We start from the raw sequence: 14685 nt of genomic DNA on the forward strand, positions 1-14685 counted from the left end.
CTATGTCCACTCAAAACCCTGCACATGAATGTTGTATCAGCTATATTCATAATCAATGAAAGCTGGAAGCAACCAAGATGACCTTCAATTAGTGAAGGAATAAACAAACTATGGTACATCCAGACAATGGACTGTTACTCAGCAATAAAAGGAGATGAGTTATCAGGCCAGGGAAAGGCATGGAGGAACCTTAAATATGAATTGCTAAGTAAAAGAAGCCAATCTGCAGAGGCTACATAGTGTATGATTCCAACTATTTGGCATTTTGGAAAAGGCAAAACTATAGAGATAGGAAAAAAAAAATCAGTGGTTACCAGCAGTTGGAGGGAGGGAGAGAGATGAATAGGTAGAGCACAGTGGATTTTGAGGGTGGAGAAACTATTCGCCGTGAAACTAACGTGGACATATGTCATTATGCATTTGTCAAAACCCCCAGAATCTTACAACACAAAGAGTGAATCTCAATGTAAACTATGGCCTATAGTTAATAATAATGTGTCAGTATGGGCCCATCAAATGTAACAATTATGGGGATTTCCCTCATGGCACGGTGGTTAAGAATCCGCCTGCCAATGCAGGGGACACAGGTTTGATCCCTGCTCCAGGAAGATCCCATATGCTGCTGAGCAACTAAGCCCATGCGCCACAACTATTGAGCCAGTGTGCCACAACTACTGAAGCCTGTGCACCTAAAGCCTGTACTCCACAACAAGAGAAGCCACCGCAATGAGGAGCCCTCACACCAAAATGAAGAGTAGGCCCCACTCGCCACAACTAGAGAAAGCCCCTGTGCAACAATGAAGACCCAATGCAGCCAATAAATAAATGAATAAATAAATAAATTTTTAAAAATGTAACAGTTATACCACACTAAATAACACAGGATAGTAATAATAGGGGAAATGCGGGTGTGTGAGGGGCGAGGTCGGAAGATGGGGGACTGAATACATAGAATTCTGTACTATCTGCTTGATTATTCTGTAAATTTAAAATTGCGCTAAAAAATAAAGATTATTAATTACTTAAAAAAAAAACTTTAAGGGATTTCACATTGAAAGAACAAAAAAGGCAAATGTGATGAGAATTAAAATTTTTAAGAGAGCCAACAGGATGATCCTGGAACCTTGCTTGTAAACTACACAGCCAGTTTTGCTACCCACACCTCAGTTCCCTTACAGAAGCCCTCACCTGTACAGTAAATCCACGCCACTTCCCCTCAGCTCTAGAAGCTCAGGCCCTGTTGGATTTGTACAATGAACTGCCTTAGAAGTAAGACAGAACCAAACTCTTCATCCCCTCTTACTTTGCTGAATCGTCTCATGAAAATGAAATTGGGCTTGCCTGGTAAATTTGAAAAAGCAACATCATGAATTTTTTTCAGTGGGGAAGAAAAGGCGTTTCTCTGGCTGAACTTTTCTCATCCAACTGCAATGTAGGTTTTCTGGTCTGATTATTAATTCTCCCTCATTATGTAGAAGGCCCTTTAAATTTGTTTTGGTGGTTTTTCTCTTCTGAGTAACTAGATGAGGCATTCAGCCCCCCTTTCATATTATAAGAAGGTTTCTTCTTTTTCTCTTTTTTAGAAATGACTCCTGCACTTTGGAGTAATTTCTGCTAGTGATCATAGTGGTAGATTCCAATCAGCTGCTCTATTGCCTTTGCGTGAGGTGCTTGTTTTAAATTTCTCTAAGCTCCTCCAGCACTGGACCTTTAAACCTGGATTAATCCCCTTGTGTTCTAAATCCTTTTGCTTTGGGGGCTGAAATCTGGTTCCATAACCTTTGGAATCACCAATGTTTGCTTTGAAAGTTGGCATTTTCTATTTAAATGGCAAAAAAGGTGGGAAATAAGCCTTATAGAGCTGAACGTATTGATTTCAAAGATCACCTTTAATCCACACCTTTCCTCTTTACAATGTGAGGTTTTTTTCTCTTAATTAGAAAGAGCCAGGGATTATCTGCACAAAACTGGAAGGTTTATTGTCATTGGCGGAATCGTCTCGCCCGTCCATGACTCCTATGGAAAACAGGTGGGTTCCTCTTTTGTCCCTCTCCTCCCTCAACCCCCTTCCTGACCTGATGGTTCCTCTGGTTTAAAACTGCCCCACTGCCATCTCTGCCGTGATTCCTGGACATGCAAAACGCCCAATAGCAGGTGTCCTGCTTCCCATCTCTGGGCCACAGTCAGACCTGAGAAAATGGGGGTTGGGCAGCAGCTGGAAGGAACAGCTGCCCGCGACCAGGCCCAGTCAGAACTCGTTAGAAGAGGAGCAGGCCCACCTGCTGAGCTCCAAGTGTGACTCGGCACAGATGCCAAACTGGCGGCTGGTTACAGGCTGGGCAATCTTTCCTGGGATTTGAGGAGAAAAGGCCTATGCCTCTGGTGATCTGATTTAAAATTCATTTCCTTACCCCTCCCTGCACACACCCCAGAAAGTCTAGAAGCTCTCCGAGTCCTTCACCTCCTCCCCCAGATACAACTCTGTGGGCTCTGGAGAAGTCACCCAGCCAGATGGAGCTGGAAGACACGTGGAGTCTCATCTCTGTGCTGGGCGCACCTGGCTGCTTCCACGTGGAGGCTCACCTCTGACTATGGGGGAGGCGGGCGTACTCCACACACCCTCCATTCCTTTCCTTCCCCCCTTGGCGCTTCATGCCTTGTGTGGCAGGTGGACACGTAGAGGGGTCACACCCTCAGTCTCTGTCAGCACTGGAAAACGCGGCACTTTTGTCATGGGCTGGCGTGGGTTGGAGTCTTGAGGAGGCCGTGGGGAGCTGGGCAAGCCTCCCCGCAATCGCTCTGTTGCTTCCCAGGGCCTTGTGTCGAGCCGGCACCGTCTCATCATGTGTCAGCTGGCCGTCCAGAATTCCGACTGGATCAGGTAGGGCTGGCCGGATGATGCCAGACGTGGGACTGGGGCTCCCTGGGGACGGGTGGGAGCAAGGAAGAGTCCCCACAGCAGTCTGGACCCCGCAGGCGTGGGGCGGCAGGGGGAGACATTAGCCCCACGCAGGCACTAATTACGCAAACATTCTGGGGTGGCCTCACTCATAACTCTATTTTTTAACCAAGCTACGGAGCCCGTGACACTAAAGAGGGAGCCTCCCGTGTCTCATCTGCTCGGGCACCTTTGGATTCAGGAGTCTGCTCAGAGCCTCCAAAAACATCTTTGGGACTGGGGTGAGGCAGGGCCAGAAAATCTGAAATGCGTTTCCACTTCCATCCCTACTCCCTTCCATGAGCTCCGGGAAGGTTCCCCGGCCTTGGCTATTTTCCACTCCTGTTCAGGCTCCCTAGGGCCCCACGCCAAAGGCAGGACAGAGGTGCGGGGGCCGAGTGCTCAGGGCCTTTCCCTCAGGTGGTCCCTGCACAGTCCTCTCGCAAAGATGGCAGATGCCGTTATCCGCGGAGCTTGCGGTGTAATTAAAGCAAGCGTCCACTAATTATACTAATTACGTTCCCCAAAGTTCCTACGATTATAATTTGCATGAGAAGATGATGTTTTTTAAAAAATAATGACACACATTTGTACTGTAATTTCCCCCCATGGAAGAATAAGCAGCACCTAGAGGTTCCCATGAAAGGAGGGAAATGAAGGGCCGCTGACCGCAGAACGAGGGATGCAAGGAGCTAGCGGAGAAGAGATGGGGTGGGCGGAAATGAGAGCTGTGAACGAAAGCAACGCTAATAATCCAATAGGGACCCGTGCTGTTTGTGTGCAGTGATTTGTGTGAGCAGTGCACACCCTTTAAGACTCTCTCGTCCCCCGCCCCTCTCTGAGATAGAGATTAGGTAGAGAGACAGCTCAGGAGAGTCAAGGAGCTTGCGAAGGAGCAGCACATCTGTGGTCAAGTCAGGGTAGAAATGAAGCCTCGTAGCATGGTACCTTATGATCTCAGGGGAAAACGGGGTCTAGTGGGGGAAACACTGGGCAGGAGACTGTTACTGTGTGTATGTGATTAGAAAATTCTGAAATAATTCCCTCATTCATTCAACAAATATTTACTGAGCACTTACTGAACTGCTCCAGGCACTGGAAAATCAGAATTCCAGGAATTAAGGTCACCAAGGAGGCTTGGAGCTAGCTCTAGGGATGGGGGCAGGGCGGGCAGAGCCCCTGGACACGGGGGAGGCTGTTTAACCAGGTGAGGAGTCTGCCCATCTCGGGGGAGGGTGATCCGGGATCTGGGGGGAGCCAGGCTCAGGGCAAGCTGAGTCACGAAGGGTTTTCAGTTCGTGAGATCTCATCTCTGGGACCCTTAGGTGTGCTGCGTGGTAGAAGGTGGGCAGGGAATGCTCAACTGCTAAGAAAGTGTTTGAGAAACATCCCAATTTAGCAGCTCATTAACTTGGTAATTAAGCCCAAGTGCTGCGTAAGTCTAGGGCTGGATCCCTGCTCACTTCACGTCCTGTGTGCAGCAGGGGTGGGCCAGTCTGCGGGGCAGTGCCTTCCGGTCTCGCTGCTGCGCTCTCCACCATGCCCACAGGGCACCCCACTGCACAGGGAGGCAGACGTGGGCAGATTCCCCAGTTCAGGTCACTGCCGTCGCCACCTGATGAGGGCCTGGCTCATTTCATTCTCATCAGAATCCTATAAGGTCCGGAGGAGAATTCCAATTTTGCACTAAGCACTTTGCACATACAACTCACTGACCCCTTCTAATAACCCCACGAGAGAGTTATTGTTGTTATTCCCAGTTTACACATGGGGAAAGTGAGCACCAAAGATCACATAACTTTCCCAAAGCCCCACAGTCGGGAAGGTCAGGCGCTGGTATTAAACCTGACCAGACCCGTACCAGCATCTATTCATGCAAGCCTGTGTCGTATTCCTCTCATTCTACAGAGGGGAAACTCAGGCTCAGGAAGGTGTTCCAAGCCCATGTTCTATCTGATTCGAGATCTAAGTACACGGTATGATCAGGTCTGCTAAACTTTTTGAGCGATGTCTTTGGAAGGAACCGATAAGCAAAGAGTGTGAGAATGGAAACCAAGGGAAACATCTTTCCTGTTGTCAGAGTGGACCCGTGGGAGTGCTATCAGGACACCTGGCAGACGACCTGCAGCGTCCTTGAACACCATCGGGACCTTATGAAGGTGAGCGGGGCTGGGATCAGGGCTGGGTGGACCACAGAACCCGGGCGGGCCAGGGAAAGGATGCTGCTGGCCTACTGACCTGGTTGCTTCCTGCTTCTCCGCCAGCGGTGAGGGAGACCAGGCTCTGAGCAGCACCGAGGAGGGCAGTGAATTAGGAACCCAGAGCAGTGCCAGGGGCTGCTCCCTGCCTTCTCCTCCTCCTGAGCCTGACTTGGGGCAGTTTTCATCTTCTGGCAGCAAGTTCAAAGTGGGATTAAGGCGACCACAGCCGGAAAATTTCAGAAAGTGAGGAGAGAAGGAGGAGCAGGCAGAGAAAGTCAGGAGGAGAGAGGGGCACCGGGTGGAGGTGCAAGCAGCCAGGTCCTCCCACCGCGCCTCCTGGGAATCCATCGGTCCTCCTACCCCAGCGTAGGATGCTGTGACTGCGGTACCTCACCCCCACAGGCGTCGTCCCATCATGCACACCCGCTCCTCCTCACAGGAGTCCACAGGCAGACAGTGTTCTCATCCCTGTTTTATATGTGGGCCAAAGGAAGCACAGAGAGGTGAACCGGGGTATCTGAGGACACACAGTGACTGCTGAGTCCACACAGACGACTGCCTGGAGCTTGTGGCTGGGCGCAGTGACCGTGGAGCTGGTTGCTAGGTGAGCACAGGTTCCACACCAGCCACCAGCACCGGTCAGCGTGTGCAGAATGCACCCTTCACAGATCATTACCAACCCGTAGACTCCCACTGTGACGGGTGGAAAGCAGTGCCATCGATGGCAAGAAGCCCGACCCACCAAGACAAGACACAGTTCATCCTGCTCACTTCCGCTGACCCTGAGCGGAGCCCTCCCTAGCCCCAAACAACCATCAAAATGGCAGCATCCTGAGACAGGGAGTGCCTCCATCCCATCTATGTTTGCTGTGTCAGAGGGCCTGTCAGGATCTTCACCCTGAGGAGCTGTCAGCAGCCCCAGTCTCCCCACCCACTCCATCCACTGTGTACAGCCCTTTATTTGAACAGACATGTAACTCTGGGCTCCAGACCATTCGGGGAGTCAAGAGCAAGAGAAGTAGAAAGGACTAGTTGGCTGTTGCTTTGTCTAGTAAGTTTTTCCTCCCATGGAATTGAAGAAAACCCATCTATCTTCTTCCTGCTTTCAGAAGCATTCACACACATCCTGAGTCTTTCCTGGTTGCCTTGAAAGGACTCTGACATAGGGTGGCCCTGACTTGCTCCTCTGGGCTGGTCTCAACAACAGCAGTGATAAAAGACATCCCATCTTACTGTATAAGGATGTATCCATCAGGAGAGACTAAGATACTCAAACATCCTTAAAATCAGGGGTCCCCGACCCCTAGCCAGCCTGTTAGGAATGGGGACCACACTGCAGGAGGTGAGTGGCAGGTGAGCGAGCAAAGCTTCATCTGCCGCTCCCCATCGCTCGTATTACCGCCTGAACCATCCCCCTGCCCCCCGACACCCCCCAGCCCCCCCCACCCCCCCCCCCTTCTGGGGAAAAATTGTCTTCCATGAAACCGGTCCCTGGTGCCAAAAAGGTTGGGGACAGTTGCTTTGAATCTCGGCGGCTTCACACTGGGGTCCTGTGTTCCTTCTGGTCACACAGGGGTCTCAGGCTGCGTGATGGAAGGGAGGGGTCAGGGACCCTGCAGGCATGCCTGAGCCCTGGCTATACCAGCCAGAAAGCCTGGCTGCTGTTCTGATGTCTAAACGTCTGGGCCTCCCGAACCCTCCCTCTGTGACTCATGCCCAGAGGCATGAGTCTGGGCCAGGGATGCTTGGTCAGGAGTCTCAGCTGTTGCAGTGATGGTTCCAGGCCAGCAGAGAATGTCAGTCATGATGGCCCCACCGCCTTGAAGTGGGAGCTTGGAGCTGCTTGTAACTCCTGGTCTCCCTGGTCCCAGCCCAGCATCCTGGCATGGAGAGTGGACCTGTCAGAGAGATGGACACGGGGCTTAATAGGTGATTCAAGGCTGTGAGAATGTGGGAGCCTGTGGAGGGCAGAGCAGGGCAGGTGGCCAGCACTTTTCTTCTGCAGCGCAGAGCAGGTCGAATGGGACCACGAATGCACGCAGCAAGAGGGAGCAATTCCTCAGCTACCAGACCAGCTATTTTATGAGAATGTGGCATTTTCTTTTCTGGAGGTGAATTCATAATAAAAAGGAAGCAGACTGTCCCTTCCACTCCACCAGCCACAGCTGGGCAGAGAATCCCACAAAGCAGGATCCCGTGGTCCCCAACCTCAGCTGACTCTCAGATGTGGCTGCATGCTGTCGTGACCATCTCCTGCCAGGAACATTACAGAAGTGACAGATCACCCCCACAAGGCAAATGCCTGCCCTTCCAGGGCTCAGAAGGACTCACGTGCTGCTCTGTCTGCACGGTGGCATGTGGAAGGTGCCTCTGGAGGGTCACTCCAGCCGTGGGATCTGGGGGGTCCTCCAGCAGCGGAACCCAGTAATCCAGAAAGGGTGGTGGACCCGGGACTGAGGGGAGGCTGGCGTTCAGGGAAGGGACCTTGAATAAGCAACAGCCCTGTGAAGCTGACAGATTGAAAATTCATCCTTTGTTTCTCTGTTGCCCCACAGCTACCCTCCCGCTCCCCCGGGCAAGGTGGGTTGCTTCTGGGTCAGCTGTGAAGAATGCTGCGTTATCGGCTCTGTGTTTTCTGTGGCACTAGAGAGAAGCAGCAGGCCAGATAACACAGGACAATGGATAATGCACATAGAATTTCCATTTGGCTCTGGAATGTGTGTTCACACTCCGAGCAGGCGCAAGAGCTCCCAGAACCCCGCCCCCCTTCCTGCAGCACAAACACATCCTGCTCCGCCTGGCACCGCTCCCTGGCTTGGCCCTGTCGTTGGCATCTCTGGCCTGGAGAGGCAGCAGGTGGTGATAGTGCCTGGTGTTTGTGTGACCTTTCCCAAGCTTGCATAGCCCTTTTGCAGACATGACCTCATTTGAGCTCCATGGAGCAGGCAGAAGGGCAGGCATGCATGTTCCACAGAAGGTCACAGCATGTACGAAGTTCCTGCCACGTGCTGGATGCGCTAAAGGCTCTCTGTGTGTGCTCACTCCTGTAATCCTACCACAACCCAGAAAGGCAGCTCTGGTGCTTCTCTATGTTAGACTCTTGAGCTGAGGTTCAAGAGCAGGTAAGAAACTATGCAGGGTCACACAGCCAGAAGGGGGCAGAGCTCAACCTTGAACCCAGGTCTGTGCAACAACACATCCCACGCGTTTCCCATCAAGCTGTCTCACTTCCTGCCAGTCTAGTGTGGTCACAGGATAGGGCTGGGTCGAGAACCTACCCACAGTCCTCTTTCTCAGCTCCAGAACACCTCACCATGATGACCGAGCAGATGAGCGTTTGGAGATAACTGGGAAATGCTTTCATAAGTCACTTGAGCTAATGACACTGACTCTGCCTTTCTTCCTTCCTCCAGCGGGTGACCGGCTGCATCCTCTCCAATGTCAACACACCCTCCATGACGCCTGTGATTGGACAGCCCCAAAATGAGACCCCCAGGCCCATTTACCAGAACAGCAACGTGTCCAACAAGCCCACTGCAGGTAGGGGAACATTGGTGTAGGGCATTGGTTCTCAAACTTCAGAATTGCCTGGAGGACTTGTTAAAATCCAGATGGCTAGCCACTGCCCCAGAGTTTGATTCAGTAGGTCTGGAACAAGGAAGAGAATTTGCATTTTGAAAAAGTCAGTGCTGATGCTATGGTCCAGAGACCATACTTTGAGAACTCAGTGTAGAGCATCAGAGAGAAATGGTCACAATGAGAGAGACAGGAACAGAGACAGAGAAAGGCAGGGGTGATGGTGTGCATTTTAAGATAAACATGATTGCCTTACCTGCGAATTAAAGATACAAAAGGGAGCATTTTTCTCTGTCTTTCCTAAGGAGGTTGAGGATGTTGCCAAGGTCACAGAGTAAGGAATAGCAGGGCTAGGAGTCAAACCCAGGCAGTCTGCAGCCAAAGTCCCACAATCTCGGCTATCCCTTCAGTGACAAAGAGCAGGTGTCCCCCAACACTTACCCAACACCTAGTATTACATGCATATGCACAATACTCAGTGCTTTACACAGGTTCTCATTTAATGCAGTCATTCTGTGATATAGATATTATATTCACATTTACAAAGAGAAAACTGAGCTTCAGAGAAGGTAAGTGATTTGCCCAAGGTCACACAACTCAAAAGTAGAAGAGCCAGAATTCATATTCAGGACTGTCTGATTCCAAGGTCTATGTTCTTCCTAATATTTTCTTCCAGACCAATTGCGAGACAGATCTTGGTATTACTTTTCAAGCCTAGAGACCATAAGCTATTTTGTTATCAGTCTGTCATAAATAGCGTAATTCATGAGGGCGAGCCAGAATTTCATGGTTTGCATACAGCTACACGTGGGGGCTTAGAAAATTTTTCTGGATTAGAGCCCAGAGAGATCATTGAAAACCAGATGCCGCTCAGCCAAAGTAGGATGTCTGATTATTCTAAAGACCATCTGAATGGGAAGGAAGGCCTTTGCCCTGCTGAAATTATTCCAGATGAGTTCTTTGCCACAGACCAAGTCTCCGTGCATTTGGGTGTTAGTGTTTAGTGCTGGGAGTGGCTAAGGAAACGCTCATGATATTAAAAAATGAAACATGCAAACAGGCTACATGCCTTTTAAATGTATAATATGATCCAATTTATGTTACGTAGGCATCTCTGCATAATACGCATAATAAAAACGGAAGAAAATAAATAATATATGAATACTTTAGTGGTGGTTCTCTCTAGTGGTGGAATAATGGGTGCTTTCCATTTTCCTTCATATGTATATTCCTCTTCTATATTTTCCAGATTTTCAACAGTATAATAAACACAACCAGAAAATAGATTCCCATCTAGGGCTCAGAATGCTTGTGCCTTGGACTGGGAATGAGAAGAGTGAATTTGGGCTGTCATGTTTCTGTTCTTTCTCTCCACCCTCCTTCTGCCTCCCACAACCCAACCCTCATCCCTCCAGTGCAGCCTCGTTGTTTACTGTGGCCCAAACATGGGGCTGACGCGAGTGTGAGTTGTGAGTGGTTCTCTCCCTCTGTCCCTGTCTGTCTTGCTCTCTCCCATAGCCAAGATCCTGGGAAAGGTGGGAGAAAGCCTAAGCCGGATCTGCTGTGTCCGCCCGCCAGTGGAGCGCTTCACCTTTGTGGGTAAGGGAGCAAGGACCTTCTTTACCAATCCCACCTCTTTTCTTTCCCTCCTGCCATTGTTCATTCAGCAGACAGCCCCCAGCACCTGCTGTGGAATGAGCATTTATAGAGCAAAGATTGGGAGGGAAGAGAGGATGTCACCAGGCCTGCAGGGCCAAGCTGTTACGAGAGCCGAGAGGCACAATCATCCTGGCCCCGGGCTCCTGCAGACCTTCCACACTCATCTCCCCTCCTTGGGCTATCTTGATCCTTCCCTCTATAGAAGGTGTCCACCCACCTGAGAGTTCTCAGGGGCCCAGCATCCTCCCTCAGGCCCTCCCAGCTCTGGCAGTGTCAGTAGTCCTGCTGAGAGGTTAAGAACACACAAGCCCTTTCTTTAATTTCCTCCATTTTTTTTTTGGCTGCTCCCCTAAGGACTCAGCAGGGATGAGAATATCCGTCTTTGGGGCTCTTTCTTCTACAAACCCCAAATTTGACTCTACAGAAGAGCTAAAGGTCTAGCCCTCATTCCTTTGACTCTGGGGCTGACTTCTGCTGTTTCCCAGATTTCCATTTTCCAACCTGGAAAAGGAACTAAGAGGGACGGTTGAGGAGGAAGTGAGTCAGGAGGCCAGGACGGCACCTCCGTGGTGCTGTGTGCACCGTGTGCCCCATGCAGGTGTGCACACTCAGAGCACACGGCAAAGCCTCTGTCATTCACCTTTCTCCCCGGCTCTCCATTCTGCCACGTGAGAAACCTCAGCGTGCTCAGTTTTGCTTGTTCTTTGAGCCAGGTAACATTGACCAAGAGAGGGCCACCTCCTTGTGGCTCTGCAAGCTGTCTTCCTAGGTTCAAGGATGCTGCTCTTGTGGCCAGCCTCCCCTACATACAAAAGGAAACAGAAGGCCCTCAGCACGAGCACTTGTGTGTCCATCATTGGCTACCCAGTCAGACTGTCTAATTCCAAAAGCCCCAGAGCAGTGAATCCTGCCCCTAGAGCCTGAGGAGATGCTCCCTCTCCATTTTAAGCTGGACCACGCTCTCCATTTATGCTACTCGGATGCCCCTACTGCCCCCCAACCACCCCATCGCATGTCCTCCCTCCGAGGAGGCTCTCGGGCAGAATGCCCACCAGGTACCAGGAAGTTGGTTCCCTGATGCTTCTGCATCTCCTCTTTCCTCTCTAGATGAGAACGCCAATCTGGGCACGGTAATGCGGTACGAGGAGATTGGTGAGTGGCGCTGGGAAGTGGGAACATTTGGGGCCACCTGCCTCCACCACGGGCAAAGTCGGGGAGGGGAGAGGCTTGCAGACCCTGGGTGGTTGCCGCAGGGTCTACTCTGAGAAGGATAACTGATTGTTCCCAAGCTAAGGTCATATTCTTAGTCGTCTCTCCTTTAACATCTAGGTTCAGGCGGGTTCCCGGGAGGTAGGGCTGGATCAGTTGGCAATTTTCCCTTCAGAGCCTCTTCTCTCTCATTCAAAAGACGTGAAAGTTGAGTTCATTGCCAGCCAGAGAGACTCTTGTCTTTTCCACGACACTGTGCCCACAGCAGAGGAGCTTCCCGACCTTCCTCACGAGAAGATTCCAGTGCTTGGAGGATGAGGAGGAGAGAGGGGGCAGAAACTCACAGCTGCGATCTCTCCTGCAGCCTTGGGAGGAGGCTAACGCCTCTACTTTGTGTGTGAGGGCAGTGAAGGCCCCAGGCCAGAGCATGGCTGCGTGGAGATGTCAGGATGGGAAGGAGCTGACCCCTCCCCCCCGCCCCCCACCCATGGAAGTGAGTTGTGTCCTGGGCAACCCTAGGAAACAAACCTTTCCACGTTTCCAAAGGCTAGAGACGCGAGTGTCTGAAGCCGGGGAAGGGCAGAGAGCAAGAGTGAGCTGGAGTGGATGCAGGTACCAGGTGACAAGCAGGATCAGTGACAGCTGGAATGCTTGACATTCTAGAAGGAGGGGCAGCGTGGTGTCCAGCAGACATGCTCAATTTTCCACTTGAGCTGCGGAGCTACTCCAGGCACCCCTCCGAGGGATGGAGGTCTGGGGCTGCACCTGGACACTGGGTTCTCCCAGGAGGCCCAGCAGATGTGATGTCATTTCAAGGAACTTCTCTGGGCCTTGTCCTCTGATCCCAGGCAGTGGTGCACCTGAGTTGGCTTATACTGATTCGTTAGAACCATTTGTAAAATTTTCAGGAATTTTACCAACCGGTTGTTAAACGCAGCCAATACTAAAGATTAAATTATATTAAGTAGCAGTTAAATACATTGTATGAAAAACGAAGGTGATAAGCACTCAAAACTCCTCACTTCCCAGTTCTTTTATTAAGTTTTCATAGCCTTTATTTTACCAGCGCATCTCTGTGTGAGGGCCACAGGAAATATGCCCGCCTTCCTGGTTTCTCCCCAAAGCCGGCTTGAACATTTGACCCCAGGTTCCACAGCCCCAAACACCCAAAAGCCCTGCACTCCCGCTTCCCTGCAGTTCCACACCTGGCCAGGAACTCCCTTTCCAGGGAGCAAGTCTCTTGACCACCAAGCTCAGAGCAGTCTTCAGACTTTCAACTGTATTCCAGTGTATATTTTCCTCCCATACCTTGTTCCAGGAAGAATGTACTGTGGCTCAACTTCAGCTGGGACCTCGTTTACTTTCCCAGCACCCAGGGCCAGTGTATCAGGCTGTCCCTCCTGGGGAATTCTCCCTCCTACAGAGAGGTGGGGCGATGGGTGTTTGCACGGCCACATTCCTAGTGCTCCACGTTTACCATCTCACTGCTGCCTCGTGAGGGGCAGGGCCCATCTTACTGCTCTTTCACGAGAGGAAAGCTGGGGAGCCACAGCTGTCTGGGTGGATTTGTGGCCGGGCGTCATACAGATAGCGGCCACCTCAGTGTACGACGGGGACTGGAAAGGGCCACAGGGCCTGGGGCTTCGCGTGACCAGGACTCCTGGGAGGAGAGTGTGACAGGAGAGCCCTGATTCTGGCTCCTGGCCCTGGATCCTGAACTGGGGAAGGAGGGGGCACCCAGAGGAGGGGGAAGGGACCTGCCTGGCCTCCAGACCACTGTGCTGTGAGGCCCTCTGGCTCACACGTCCCCTTTTTTGAAATCCCCTGCATGCTTCACGAGAGGGAAAAAGCCATTTCTCCTAGCTCAGTTAGCATCTATGGCTCCACTTCCACTTTCTTAACTGCTCACGGGGCCTACCCCAGACCCAAGGCTTGTGGGCTGAAAACGTGTGCCAGTCTCCTATGGTAAACAGGAGAAACCACTGCTGCCCTCCAGCGGCCACACATGGGATCCCAAGCCGCGCCAGGGCCTCTGGTCTGTGACAAATCCATCTGTTCTTGTGCTGCAAGCAAAGGTGGAAACCCCACGCTTTAACTTGCTCTGCTTTGGCTTTAAAAATATTCGTACATTATATGCAAGTGCGAAAGTGAGTCTCTGGCTCGGGGATAGAAAAGAGATTCATTTCCATGGTTGTAGAGCAGGGTTTCTCAGCCACGGCCCTGTGGACATTGGGGACCAGATAATCCTGTATCATGGGGGCTGCTGTGTGCCGGGCAGACTGTTGAGCAGCATTCCTGCCCTCAAATCGCTATGGGCCAGTAGCTTACCCCTCTCTCCAGTCCTGACAACCAAAACTGTCTCCAGACATGGCCAAATCCTGGAGAGAGAATCGCCCCTGGTTGAGAACCACTGATGCAGAAAAAGCTGAGGGCCAGCATATCTTCTGGACATGGCCAGCTAACTGAACTTTCAGGCCCACCGTTATAGAGCTTCAGCCTTTCAACAGAGAGCTGACCTGGAATTCTGAGTGGCTCCAAGCAGGGGACAGGGAACAGGGAACAACAGGACCCCAGAATAAGCCTGATCTGACTCCACTCAGTCATCCCAAGGCTGGGAGGCAGGCATCACTGACCAGCACGTCCCCCAGGGCCTCCACACTGCAGGCGCCGAGGCCACAATCGCCAGCCTGCCCTGCCAGCCCAGGCACCCAGAAGGCTCTTAGCCTCCCCTGCTGCCTGTTTTTGTTTGTTTGTTTTGTTTTTGATATGGACCATTTTTTTAAGTCTTTATTGAATTTGTTATAATATTGCTTCTGTTTTCTGTTTTGGTTTTTTGGCCGCGAGGCATGTGGGACCTTAGCGCCCTAATCAGAGATGGACCCCGCACCCCCTGCATTAAAAGGGGGGTCTTAACCACTGGACCCCCAGGGAGAGTCCCTGCTGCCTGTTTTAAATGACAGTGCCACTAGGAATTCAGGGTGGGCTTAATGCAGGAAGAAAAACAATTGACAAGCAGGAAATGCACCTGGGAGTCAGGAAGGTGGGGGGCAACCTTGCTTCTCAAGCCCTTTGCTGAGGACAGTGGGCACGTCAGGAGAGGAC

At 51.4% G+C, this 14685-nt stretch overlaps 1 protein-coding gene across 2 annotated transcripts in view; it reads left to right on the forward strand.

Annotated features, from left to right (window-relative positions):
• The window catches only part of NMNAT2 (nicotinamide nucleotide adenylyltransferase 2), a 187127-nt gene that overhangs the window by 155340 nt on the left and 17102 nt on the right, over window positions 1-14685 (forward strand). For both annotated transcript variants that reach the window (XM_057725772.1, XM_057725773.1), the window contains 6 exons: window positions 1941-2029; window positions 2814-2881; window positions 5019-5097; window positions 8553-8679; window positions 10234-10314; window positions 11482-11526. In XM_057725772.1, the coding sequence (XP_057581755.1) occupies window positions 1941-2029; window positions 2814-2881; window positions 5019-5097; window positions 8553-8679; window positions 10234-10314; window positions 11482-11526 (489 nt within the window). The remainder of the gene's footprint in view (window positions 1-1940; window positions 2030-2813; window positions 2882-5018; window positions 5098-8552; window positions 8680-10233; window positions 10315-11481; window positions 11527-14685) is intronic.

The sequence above is a fragment of the Hippopotamus amphibius genome, chromosome 3 (assembly GCF_030028045.1).
Source record: "Hippopotamus amphibius kiboko isolate mHipAmp2 chromosome 3, mHipAmp2.hap2, whole genome shotgun sequence".
Lineage (NCBI taxonomy): Eukaryota > Metazoa > Chordata > Mammalia > Artiodactyla > Hippopotamidae > Hippopotamus > Hippopotamus amphibius.